Source organism: Musa acuminata, chromosome BXJ3-9, assembly GCF_036884655.1.
Source record: "Musa acuminata AAA Group cultivar baxijiao chromosome BXJ3-9, Cavendish_Baxijiao_AAA, whole genome shotgun sequence".
Classification (NCBI taxonomy): domain Eukaryota; kingdom Viridiplantae; phylum Streptophyta; class Magnoliopsida; order Zingiberales; family Musaceae; genus Musa; species Musa acuminata.
Window position 1 is genome coordinate 6,125,157 of NC_088357.1, and position 13,149 is coordinate 6,138,305.

Here is a 13,149-nt window from a genome sequence, read left to right on the forward strand (position 1 = left end):
CTATTTGTTTAGTTCTATGAAAGGCGGTCGCCACCGGCCGAAATCCCCAAACCCTTCCGATAAAGATTTTGAATTCGTCGGTTTCCCGCTCCGCTTCTTCTCCCCTCTCTCTCTCTCTCTCTGACTCTCCTCCATTCGATTCCATACAATGGAGAAGAGGCTGCGCACCTCGACCACCTCGTCCTCCGCCGACGAAATCCTCTCCTCCGCGGTTTCCCTCGCCTCCACCAAGACCGGAAAGTCCTCTCTCAGATCCCTCATCTTCTCCCTCCCCGCCTCCTCGGACCTCGTCGCCTCCCTCCCCCCCGCCCTCCATCTATCCATTTCCCGGTCCCTCGATGCCTTCAAGAACTCCCTCCGTGCTTGCAGCTCCGCCTCGGCCGCTGCCCTTGGTCGTTCCTCCCGTTCCCCTCCCACGAAGCGGTCCAGGCAGTCCTCGAGAGCCCAGACTCCGGAAGCCGCTGGTGCTGAAGGATCTGACAATCCCATTTCTCCTGAAACCTTAGATCACCTCAGGAACCTTAAAGCTTACGCCTTTGTGGCCCACCTCTGCGTCTCCCACCCTAATAACCTGTTCGCCCCCTCCGTCCTCCTGCCGTCTGTTCGATCTCTGCACGACGGTCTCGTGTTGTACGAGTGGGACCCGGCGCTCCTTTCCCAGGTTGCCAGCCTCTGCGAGGAATGGTGGAAGGCGAATCTGCCGGGGAGGGAAAACTTGGTCTCCCAGTCATTGCCGTTCTTGCTCTCGAGTTCGTTAACCGAGGGCAAGAAGGCCGACGTCCGAAGGGTCTACGCGCTCAGGGAGGCGTTCTTGTTGTTTGATTATGTGGATGAGAGCATCGAGGACATGAAGACGCTTCTTGTTCGCTGCGTCATCACGCCAGTGTATCTGAAGATGGACGAAGGAAGGAAGTTCGTAGCTTTCATGCTGGGGTTGAATGGACAGCTTATGAAGGAATCTCTGGTGCTGATGAAATCTCAGATCCCTTTTGGGAGGAAGTCAGTGCTTGAGGCATATGCAGATATCCTTTTCAGATCTTGGAAGGGATCTTTAAGGGAAGAAATCGAGGATGGCTTCTTGCAAGGACTGATAGAAGGAGCAATTCATGCCAGCTCCAAACTGCTTGCTGCCTCTGTAAGGAGAGTCTTAGGTGGGTTTATCGAACAGAGGATGACTGTTGGTGTTGAGAAGCTCCTCCTCCGACTCGTGGAACCAGTACTTTTCCGGTCGTTGCAGGTGCTTGCATTACTCTATTGTTCTTATTGAATTCAGTATTATTGTCCATGTAGTGCAATGCCACTCACTATGTCCTTTGTTCTGCTTAGTCATTGAACACATGCAGGTCTATGTCATTGAACTCACTATGACCGGCATGTCACTGCTAAATCATTGAACACATGGGATTTTGCATCACGGATATACTGAATTACAAAGGAACTATGATTCTGGATGTCTTCTTATTCATATGAATATCTTGGTTTTCATGACTAATATATGAAGATGACTGATATAGATTTTTCTATACTCAGCCTTTTCTCTGATGGATGTTAATGATAGTTCTTGATGCATTTTCAATAGATGCTTCATCAGTTTCACATATTTGAAATATGAGCAATTTAAAAAACACTAGATTTTTGCCTGTATCAAAAAACCATGCATAAAGTCTATTGTTGTTTTCCTTTCCAAAACTCTGCATTTTATTTTTCTATTTTTTTCCAAAACTATAGAACAACAGTAATTTGGGGAATAACAAACATGAATGAAAAAAATTGTCGCTTGCAGCATCATGCTTAGTATGATCCTGTTCCAAGCAATTGTCACAGATTAGATGTTTAGAGAAAAATGTCATTTGTTCTGCTAAATAATCCTACTTCTCTTTTGTTTGGTAGAGGAGATTCTTACACGAGTGATCAAGCATATCTAAAGATGAAGCAGATCTAATTCAGAAGTGCTTGGAACTATTTAGCCTTGATTACCCTATTTGATGATGATGTTTAACCTTTATCTGATAAGGGTAGATTACATAATGGATTATTATAAATTATATTAATATACAGTTTTTTTGGTAAATTATAAATTTGTTCATGTTATGCAACATTTTTTTCTTTCCTTACTACTAGTATATAATCTGTCAGGTTGCCAACTCCAATGTTCGCCAAAATGCATTGCATCTACTGTTGGATGTATTCCCACTTGAAGATCCAGATGCGACAAATGAAGTCAAAGACAGTTTGCTAAATAAACAGTTCTTCTTATTAGAGAAATTGCTTTTAGATGACTGTCCTGAAGTAAGGTCAGTTGCTGTTGAAGGTTCTTGTCGCATTCTTCATTTATTTTGGGAAATTATTCCTTCTTCAACCATAACAAAATTTTTAGCTAAAATTGTTGATAGCATGTCGATTGACATATGCTATGAAGTTAGGATGTCATCCATTAATGGCATCATTTATTTGCTTCAAAATCCACAAAGTCATGAGGTAATGAAAGTTCTCCTACCAAGATTGGGTTCCCTGTTTTCTGATCCTGTGCTTTCAGTTCGAGTTGCTGTTGTTGATCTTCTCCTAGCTGTTCGAGATCTACGTACTATCCAATTTAATAAGGTATGTACATAAAGTGTGGCTGTCTTTTTTTTTTTCCCTTCCAAAATCAACTATCACTTTTAATTTGATTCGTCTCAAGTTTGAATGCGTTCCTGGAAGTTGTATGTTCAAGTTAGCTCTTTCCATGAATATTTTTTTCATTTATCAGGTGGTTGGCTTGAATGACTTGTTGTCCTCCTTGGCAAATGATCATCCACGAGTTGCTAGCAAAATTACAAAGCTGCTCATTCCTTCTTACTTTCCATCAAAATTGGCTATTAAAGAGGCATGTAGCCGCTGTGTTGCCCTTATTAGACGGTCTCCTGATGCTGGGGCAAGGTTTTGTGAATTTGCTCTCTCAGAGGGGTCTTCTCCAAGGTCTCTCATGGAACTTGCCAGGGTTTGTGTCACTTTGGCTCTTTCACCTAAGGGCCTAGGTGTGGAGCAGATTGATGGCTTGGTTGTTGCTTCATCCAATATATGCCAGTGCTTGTCGAGTGAGTTGTCTGTTAAACGAGCTCTTAGTGAGTTGCTGTCGGCTAAGAAATTGAAACATTTGCTTACTGCAGCAACTTCTGAGCGTGCCCAGACAGCTATCTTGAGCATCGCTTCTGTTGTACCTACAGAAAACTTAGGTGGCATTTACGATAGCTGTATGGTTATCATAAGAAACTCAACTGGGCTATCTGATAATGTTGAAAGACAAGGAGTTGTAAAGGCAGCACAAAAGTTGATTTTTTCATGTGGTTGGTTTGATGAGATGTTCGAAGAATTAGCAAATATCTTACAGGATACTGCTTCTAATTTTCGAGTCAGATTTGGTTTAGGATCAACACAGCAGATCTTGCAAACTTCGAAAAAGAAAAAAGCTAGGTTACCCATGAAAATTTCATCAACAGATCAAGTGACTGGAAAAAGATCACAAGATCCTGGCACATCCAGTGATGATAAGGATTTTGCCGTTGCAACAGCAGCAGCATGGCAAGTAAAAAGTCTGCTTGCATCAGAAACAACTAGAAATGCTGTACTAAAATCTTCTATTTCAGAAATGGCATTTTCTGCACTAGGTGTTATTTCTGAGTTGTGTATTCAACAGTGTATGGAGCTGAAACAGTTGGACATGGAACCTCTCATGGCCTACACAACATTTGCCATATCCATGTCTTCTCAGAATGTTGGCTCAACTACAACTAATGATGTTGGCGGTGTCAAGGACAATGATTTTCATCAAAAAAGGTCATCTGTAGAGGTAGGTAGCTTCTTTTCTCAGCTTTCCTCTTTTGATGTGTTACAAAAATGAGTTATACTTTTGCATGAATTGTTGAAACTTTCAATTGAGAATTGTTATAGGGACCTATTTTATAGCTTAAATTTGACTTGACCACACAGTTACCATTCTATAATTTTTTCATGTGAAAATATGTGAAAAATTTTCACAGTTATGATCTATATATATTGCCTTAAAGAGTGTACTAGGCATTTCATGATTCTCTTCCTTCTGGTGGTAAATTATGGGCACAATAGATGATTATTCATCTATAAACAGTCACCAAAGTATGAAAAAAGGCGACATCAAAATTTACCTTAATTTTTGTATATGAAGAGGTTGATAGGCAATAATTTGTAGCTAAGTTACATAAATTAGTTAGCAAATACTATTTTAAGCCATTCTTTCATTTTGCTAGGTTAATATCCATAACTGAATTGTGTTTGGGTTCTGTTATTGCATTCAGATTGAACAAACAGCCTATCTGAACTTTATCTGTAAATAATATTCAGTTCTGCAGAAAAACTTGTAACAAATGATGTAGGTGCAAATTTAAATGTGGTTTGATATTACCTACAAGAATTCTTAAAGGTGTTACAGTTTGTTAGATCAGTTGCACTAGTATCTTCAAAAATTGAGTAAATACTCTTCCTTTAAAGATGCATGATTTCTTCATATCCATGGATGGTCTGGCTATGAAGATGCAGAAATGGCCATTTCTGGTCCTCTTAGTTTTTGATGCTGGTTCTAATGAAAAAGTTTGCACTTCTCTCTGTTTTTTTTTTTTTCATTTTCTTTTGAAAATTGTGCTGGATTACTTGATGGCACATGTTGGAATAAGGTTTGAGGTTTATGTAGAGAGGTTGGTGTTGATGGAATATTTTGTGCAGGAAATTCAGAATGTGGATTTGGGTCTACAGAATTGTGACTCTGATATTGAGGTTTTTGTATTGTTTATGTAATCGAATCCATGGTTTTATTCAATACAATGTGGTGGTAATTGAGTAGTTGTATAGCTATGATGTATATCATGAAAGTTAAGCAGCCTTCATGAAATGATTTATTGATCCAAAATTGCTAACGATGACCAGTAGGAGATAACATATATAGAGATTTAAACTTGGCATATGTGCTTCTAAATCATCTAGGTTGCCTCAAATGACCTCCCTTTTCATGATAGGAAGTCAACTATGACCATGTCCAATATCTGATCCAACATTAGCTGCAAAAAGGGACATTTTTGGAAGGCTTCTACATTTTTTGAAGGTTCTGAAACACTTATGGAGTATAATGTTTTACTTTAAACTTTAAAGCGACACATTCGCAATCAGAAATTAGTAGTTAGTTTACTTACCGTTATGTTTCATATTGATTTTATTTGTAAACAGGAAACTCTAGATCATGCATTGGATCACATAGTCAATTGTGCTGATAAAATCTTCTCAGAACATGCTTCTGGAAAACCTAATCAAAATTCTGAGTATGGAGTTGAGACTTCACAGCGTCGGAAATCCAAGCGTAAAGAGGTTCAGGAAGGCATCCCAAATTCAACTGAAGGTAGTTAGAATTGAATCTGCAAATCATTTTGGCAAATAAGATTAACATTACCTAAAACTGGTCATATTGCTTTGTTCCTTTAAGCAGATAACAATATGGCTATTGACTGACCAAGTCCTGCAAACTCACTTTTTAAACTCGTCATTAATATAATGATCACTGAGTCATTCATAAGAGCTACCTGAATGCTACTGTAGACATTTTATTTGTACAATTAAGTCATATAACCTTGTTTTTATTTTCAGGTGATCAAGTGGCTTCTTTTGAAGTCAAAAGGATAGAGAATATGGTGAAGTTGAACATGGCAATTATGAAATTTGTTGTTGATGCTGAAACAATACGACATACCAACCAAAACCATAGAAGGTACCTAAAGTTTGCATCAGATCACATTCGACATATAGTCTCAGTTTTAAAAAGACATCAACACCAAAAGTCATCTAACCAGGAAGAGGTTTTGAAGGATAAGCAGGATGAAAGTTTTAAGGATATCATCACATACTTGAAAAGTTCATTTTCATACGCAGCCAAGCTACTGCATTTGGTCCTGAAGTGCTCTAATGAGTCTTCAGCACCATCGCCGGAAGCCTTCTATCTTGCAAATGATCTTCTAGATCTAATTACCTCTGTTGAAATGTATGTTGGTAGTCGACATGCTTCGAATGTAGTCTCTGTTGCCAAGTCATGGTTGCCTACTCTCATATTGGGGTTGGGCTGCAACCAATTGATGATGTCAGAGAAAGAGAGCAATTTGGAGTTAGCTGATCTCGTTGAGGCTAAATTTCCAGTGTGGCTTTCTGTTCTGGGCAAGATTGAGTTACACAGAGATGGTGATCTCAGCCAATATGATGACAATCAAACCCCCAAACTGCCAACTTCTGCTTTTGAAAATCTTATAGAGATGCTACTCATCCTGCTAAATAAGGGAAGCCCAAGAATATTGGACGCTGTCGGTGTTGTCATATTGGCAGGTCTGGAGGTTGCATTAAAAAGGGCAGACTTCAGCTTGGTTTTCGGCCTGGTCCATTTTACATGCATGAAAATGTTAGGAAATGAATCTGCTCCCTTGGAAGAACTTGAACTAACGTCTTGTTCCTTGCAGAAGATCTACCAGTGGATAGAGCAGCATCTCAGAGACCATCACATCAACAAAGATGGAAGGCACCAGTTAGAAAGTGCTCACTCACTAATTCAATCTCTTTTGTGATTCAACCGCTTGCATTTCATCGTTCCAAACTACAACTAGAGTTGAAAAACCAAGATTCTTGTTCTACAAGGCAAAGCAAGATAAAGAAAAGTCTTGCGACTCTTGGCACTCTTAAATCACTTGTATCTGATATAGTGTTTCTATAGCTGCAATGAGATGAGGCAGCACTCTTAAATCACTTGTATCTGATATAGTGTTTGTATAGCTGCAATGAGATGAGGCAAGGATGAGTTGTGTGTTTGACGCTTGCAACTTTAGTTTGATTGTACATGTAAATATGCTTGTTTCACTTGTTCATGATTAATATTCTTGCATCGAATTGGTGGGTGGCATGGTCTGAAACATGATCTGATTGTAAATTTAGTGTGTTGATCCATCAGAAAATAAGAGAATCTATAACCAACAGCAGTAATGATCTTAGCTCTAAGAGTCATTATTTTGAGAGAACAATTCTATGAATTGTTATCTAAAACGTGTGATCGATGACTCGCATAACATAGATCCTTTAACTGGACACTGAAATCATGTTCTATAGCAATATTTTTATATAATGGCTTCTGAATGAGGACATAGTCACATCCATCATGGAATCAAAATATTATTGGATAAATACTCGATAAAACAACTGTTTGATCCTAATTTAACCATACTTGTGGAGATCATATCTGAAGTAGGCCCATCAATCATAGAGGTGATAAATATGATCCAAGAACAAACACTAGAGATTCTTATGATTATATCTAACAGCTCATATCTAGGGATTATACTATTGTTGTGGGGTCACCAAATCGAAGACAAGTGATTCGAATCTTTATATGTCCTCAGTGAGATGTACATTTTTGTCCTATTAATGTCCTTTGACATAGGGAATGTGACATGGGTTAATGTAAACAAGGTTATAATAATAATAATAACTCCCAAAGAGATGCCTACAGGGGTTGTTTACGAGTGGTAGACAAAGGCTCAACGAAGCAATGTGGAAGAGTCTCAAGAGGGACATCGTGCTACAGTGGGCGGGCATTCTACCAGGAAGCAGCGAGTAGAATCCATTTCCCAGGCAGGCAGTTGCCTGCCGCATGCAAGCCTTGATGCAACAGATGGCCCTACTAATGGACATAGCAAAGCAGGAATTACCTTGAAATCAAAAGCAGCCAGCAAAATGTTAGACTTGTCAGAGAAAAAGGTTGGATTGCTGGTGCTGCTGACAAGATGCAGCCATTTTGCTGCTTCCAGCACACAAAGCAAGAAGGTGCAGCAGATCATATGCCAGACGAGGGATTGGATCGAAGGTGTCATCTGAGTTCATATGGATTCATTGAGACTAATAGAACCACTGAAACGATGCCTTTGCTCTGCTAACTGCTGCATCAATGATTGTGGAGAAAAGCTCATTCCAAGTGATCAAGAAATCAAGACAATAAAAGAAGACAACAAAGAGATGGTACAAATAATCTGATATCACTGAGAAGCAAGAACACAGAAAGATATTATTAGAAAGCAAAAGGACTTCAGAACTGGGATTGGGCACAGGAGTGCTTAGAAACAAGAATAAGAGCACTTCATACACAAACTTTTGGATTTCTACCTGAGAACTAACTACTAATCTCATGCTAGGCTATGAAATCCGATTAAAAACCGAGCGCCGAAAAGGATATTATGAAGCAAACACATATGCAAGCAACAAATAAGATTACACCCACAGAAACCTTGGCAAACAAATTCAAGACCAATCATGTCGAAAACCGGCACAACTTATTATTCCAGGGAAAATGCAACATTGTCGAAAGCAAGCGTCAGTTTATCCAAACACCAAAACTCAAGGAAAATTGACGACTAATGGTGGGGAACTTGAATGCTGCCTAAAATCTCATGTGAGGAGATCTATCACTTCTCTACTCAGCAAAAGCAACCCCTCTTATGCTACACGCTCAGGCTCGGTCATGCCAGGCATTGTATCCACAAAGCTCTCCTTATCTCTATGCATTGGAAGTAATATATCAGTCTCTTCACAATACTCCCAAGGATCTCTCTTCATATACTTGTTAACTATGTTCAGCAGCAAATGTTCCTCATCTCCCGTTGCAGCTCTCCGACTTCCCTTCTTCCTCACAGCTATCCCCAGCAGCGGCAGAGATTGTGCCGTCGCAACCAGCTAATCGAAGAGAACTCTGAGGAGAGCCAGACTGGGAATCACTCTGTTGTGGTGAAACTGTATGGTTCTCTGGAGGAACCCACAAGCCTCCTAAAACCATAGGAGGTCGACTAAAAGAAGCTGAAGCATTCGGCAACTTTCGAGAGTGCAACCGATATTTCTGGAAGAGAGAACAAGAACACAATGTCAATGCAGTCCAACCAGGGATGAAGTGGTAAAGAATTGAGAATTCTTAAGCCATGAGAGGCCATGGATGTGGAATTTAGAAGCCACCTGCAGATGGCTTTTGACTTCATCATTGGTAAGACCATCCACCTTCATCAGTTCTCTGATCTGCTTTGGAGTAGCCACTGCATCAACATCAATTACAATCAGACTATCCATCGCACGAAGAACAAGTGCAGTTCAAAGAGAATTACAAGAGATTTCTGAAACCACCGCAGTTTACCAAAAAGAAAAGCTTTGTTCAGATAGAAGTATCACTATATCACAATACAAATACATAATCTATCTCAGATTTCTGTTTCCATTTGTCTCCTCCACCTACGACAGGCAAACCAAAAACTTCGAAGAGTCCATTGCTGATCAAGAAAAGGAAGCTTTTTTTCTCTATGTTATCGAACATGTACGAGAAACATGTGAAACCAAGCTAACCTCGAACACCACCCAGCTGATGGAGAGCGAGGACAAACCGGCGGTGCAGCTCTGGCGACCAGCACCTCCTCGCTTTCCTCGGTGCCTGCTGCAGCACCTGCAAGCTAAGGTGGGCACCGGTCATCGCCGGCGGCGCTCTAACAACGCCTTTAGAGCCCGAGCCACCACCAGCCTGGTGCTCGGTGACGGCAGAAACAGGGCAAGAGTTGCTCTTGACCGCAGGTGACCGCAGGGAGAGATCAGGCAGTGGCTTTACCTCTTCCTTTGGTTTCATCGCGAGGGCTGATATGCCCTTAAACTGCACGAATGCGCCCCCGGCACTCAGATTCTTGGATTCTAAGTTCAAGCTTTCCTTCTCCGCATCGCAATCCGGTCTTCCATTTCTCTGCAACCGTACCAAATGTTCGATTAAAGGGAAAGAATTCATCAAAGCCATTACAATCCAGGAAAACAACATTCAAAATTCCTCCTTTATACCTCGTCCGTGATGCTCTTGTCATCCTCATCGTTGTTTTCGCTAGAATTAACGCTCCACAGCTGAGCAGAACTCATCCAGTTCTTCTTGTCCTCGTAATCCGCTTCCAGCTTCACCCCAGCCTCCTCCTCGCACTTTCTCCTAATGGGCATGAATTCTTCGAAGGCATTCGCCAACTTCTGGCCTCGGCAGCGCTCAAGCTCCTTCTTCAACCCTTCGATCACTGCAACCCGAGAAAAATGTCGCATCAAAATCATTAAAATCACCTCAAATCTCACCACCAAATACATTTAAAATCTCAAGAACGGATGAAAGATGGGTACCGTCCGTGAGGAGGAGCATGCAGAGAGGGAGCTCGCGCTTGAAAGCATCGATCTTTCTCCTCTCCTCCTCCAAGCTCCTGACGGACTCCTCCAACTTCGCCACTCCGCGGTCGGTGGTCTCGACAACGGCCGCCGCCTGCTTGACGAAGCCGCCGACGGTTCTCGAGGCGCAGAGCCTCAGTTCCAGACCGATCCCCGCCATCGCCGATACCGTTTGCGCCCCACCCTCTCCTTCCCTCACTCTCTACCGCTCTGTCGCCTGGCTGCCAACGAGAACATAGTCCAGAGAAAGCGAGGGGGACGTCCGTTTTATACAGCACAACACAGGAGAGGAGAGGAGAGGCGGAGGAAGAGGAGAGTGGTCCGGTTCACGGGAGAGGGAGGGCGAAAACAGACCGGACAAGGATCGGACCCGAATCGTCGCGTACGCGTTCGAGCGAGATTTATGGGGGCGAACCGAAACCGATTCACCGAGTCGAGGTGCCGCTTCTTCACGTGGCGGTCCGACTCGCCGAGTTGGATTCTTTCTTATTTTAATTCCTTAATCCACTATAATTTATTGGTAATTTTTTTATTTGCTTATTTATTTAAAGAAAAATTTTGGTTCAGAAATCGGCGAAATAGGTTGTTTGTTTTAATTATTTTTATGTGGGTTTTTTAAAATAAATTAATTAAGATGGTATTATGAATAAAGGTTGATATGGAATGTGTAATTTATTTAAAAAATGTCATACATAAATAATTAATCCAATAACGATGTAGCAATTCAGTTGCCTTCAAATCCTCAATTACTTGATTTAACTGGCATTAAATCTACTCAAAACCTCACACAATTCAGTTTGCTGAGATATTGATGGTCGATCATAAAATCTCTTTTTTATTTGTTTATTCTTTGCAAGAAAAAAAAATTCACAGTTATTACATATTATTTAATAATATTTTGTTGTAAGAGAAAGAATAATACCTTTTTGTTATGGAAAATATCAGTGATGGATGACTAGATCAGCTCGACTATGTTCAAGCGATATGAATGTAATCGGAGGGAGTCTCAATCGTTCGACCTAGCACCGACCTACAAAAAGAGTTATTTGGGTGTAGCCAAGGGAGTCCTAAACAACTTACCTTGTGTCAACCTGTATCGAATTGAATTTTGGATATGATCCCTCCATTACTCAAGTGATAACTTTGAGTGAAACAATCATGATCTCAATAATTATGATCCGACAAACTTTTTATAATGGATTCAATAGAAAAAGGATAAAATATTCCCTTAAGGTGATGTATACGTGACTAAATCATTAATCGAGATTTTATCGTCACGATTGAATTAAATATTTTGTTTTCTTTTTTAGACATCTATCATTCAAACTAATGTATTAGTTGGATCTGTTATTGATCATTATTAATTGTGGTTTTTTCTGAGGTCAAATGAGTCAGAAGAGTAGAAATATAACATCGCAAGAGGGAACAGAAGACTTGAAGCATTTTCTTTTCCCTTTTTGTGAGGAACGGAAGGCAATAATTTCAATTAGATTCAGGAAGAAGGTGTCTATTGCTGAACTACTTACCATGTACATGTTCGTACAAGTGATTGGTGTCCTTTGGTCCTCGGAAGGGGCCTCTCTTCCATCGGAAGTGGTGGGAGACACACACACACACTTCCTTCTTACTTTCCACGGTGACTTCGGTTGACTTCCACTATGGTGGAGGACCGAGTCTGACTTTAATGAAGTCAAGAATCTAATCCCCTGGAATCGAATCCCTTCACCATATAATATCATAGTCTCAAGTAGACAGAAATCAATTGAGCCAATCTAAACTTCCAAGTATTTAAGTCTATGATATTTGTAGTTATCCAATCAAAATCCAATAAATTATCAGTCTGTATCTAATCCGATTTGCACATGAAAGATAATGTTATGCTTATAAATATCATGAATTTTTTTTTTCCAAATGATCATCCAATCAAAATCTTTAGTAACATTATTAGTTGCATTTTACTTCAATTCTTGGTAACATCATTAATAGTATGTGCATGCACATGCTGTGAAGACTTATCTTCTTCTGTTGGTACTTGTGGTCAACCCCTAACAAAGCCCAAGCTGTGCATGGATGGTAGAAGAAGTCTTTTGATTTGGACCACCATTTTATCTTTGCTTGCGACCACAATATCTTTCATCTGACTTTGATTGATAGGTTGGATCCAGATTCCACATGAACAGGAGAGAGTGGACATTGTGCTGTCCAAGAACAGCTCAGCCTCTCCCCTCATCTTCTCCATTTCCACACCATTAGTCTGCAAGCAAGTGCTTCCATCTTTTTTAGTGAAGTAGGAGACATGAATGAGTGACCACCTGTCGTTGTACAAAGATACAGATATCATGAATCATGAAAAGTAATCGGTGTTATTTCCTCCCTAAGTGCAAGAAAAGAATTTAAAAGGAAACTAATCAATACAACTCTTACATAATTTGGCTATAAACTTTAAGGATGATAGCTTGAATGAACACCCTCCTTGTCAGGTAAAGAAATTTGACTCAGAAAGAAACACTTGATATGGTGTAGATTCCTAATGGATGTGAAGCCGTTGAAACATGACTATGAGATGAGTCATGTCAAGGATAAGAATCATTACATGTTTGAAAGGGTGGGAGACAACATAACAAGTGCATGAGTTCATTTGTACCAATAAATTCTAAACAAAATATGTCATAGTAATGTGACAACATAACAAGTCATTTTGTTAGACACAAAAAGAAAAAGAAAATACAAAAGGTTCATTTAGTGACATCACTATTTGTAGAAATCACAAAAAAGAATATGTTGGTTGTGTTCATTGGTAACATCCATTGGATCAACAACTAAAAATATGTTCTTATGATTTTTCGTATCAATTTCATATTTGTAGGAGATGACAACTTACACACGAAAAGA

The 13,149-nt window shown here is 40.1% G+C and overlaps 2 protein-coding genes across 3 annotated transcripts; one reads left to right on the forward strand and one right to left on the reverse strand.

Annotated features, from left to right (window-relative positions):
* The first annotated feature begins 42 nt into the window (after positions 1-42).
* Positions 43-6,893, forward strand: LOC135649551 (uncharacterized). The gene is made up of 5 exons (XM_065168026.1): positions 43-1,237; positions 2,137-2,601; positions 2,750-3,829; positions 5,236-5,404; positions 5,650-6,893. The coding sequence occupies exons 1-5, from the start codon at positions 149-151 to the stop codon at positions 6,609-6,611; spliced, it is 3,765 nt and encodes a 1,254-aa protein (XP_065024098.1). The 5' UTR covers positions 43-148; the 3' UTR covers positions 6,612-6,893.
* Positions 6,894-8,344: 1,451 nt separating this feature from the next.
* On the reverse strand, positions 8,345-10,605 carry LOC103997346 (myb family transcription factor EFM). 2 transcript variants are annotated; one of them, XM_065167708.1, is made up of 6 exons: positions 10,216-10,605; positions 9,895-10,115; positions 9,674-9,802; positions 9,418-9,514; positions 9,037-9,113; positions 8,345-8,923 (listed from the first exon to the last, which is right to left on the reverse strand). In XM_065167708.1, exons 1-6 carry the CDS (start codon positions 10,415-10,417, stop codon positions 8,681-8,683), a joined length of 969 nt encoding a protein of 322 aa, XP_065023780.1. In that variant the 5' UTR covers positions 10,418-10,605; the 3' UTR covers positions 8,345-8,680. The 2 variants fall into 2 exon arrangements, with proteins under 2 accessions (XP_065023780.1, XP_009416801.2); XM_009418526.3 differs by having other exon boundaries at positions 9,418-9,802.
* Positions 10,606-13,149: the final 2,544 nt, after the last annotated feature.

Bases quoted from the DNA above. Each gene is read 5' to 3' on its own strand.
- LOC135649551 (XM_065168026.1), top strand. From the start codon at position 149: ATGGAGAAGAGGCTGCGCACCTCGACCACCTCGTCCTCCGCCGACGAA. The intron at 2,602-2,749 runs GTATGTACATAA...TTCATTTATCAG, and splicing joins GTACTATCCAATTTAATAAG to GTGGTTGGCTTGAATGACTT. The intron at 3,830-5,235 runs GTAGGTAGCTTC...ATTTGTAAACAG, and splicing joins AAAAAAGGTCATCTGTAGAG to GAAACTCTAGATCATGCATT.
- LOC103997346 (XM_009418526.3), bottom strand. From the start codon at position 10,417: ATGGCGGGGATCGGTCTGGAACTGAGGCTCTGCGCCTCGAGAACCGTC. The intron at 9,803-9,894 runs GTATAAAGGAGG...GTACGGTTGCAG, and splicing joins ACAAGAGCATCACGGACGAG to AGAAATGGAAGACCGGATTG. The intron at 8,924-9,036 runs GTGGCTTCTAAA...TCTCTCTTCCAG, and splicing joins AAGTCAAAAGCCATCTGCAG to AAATATCGGTTGCACTCTCG.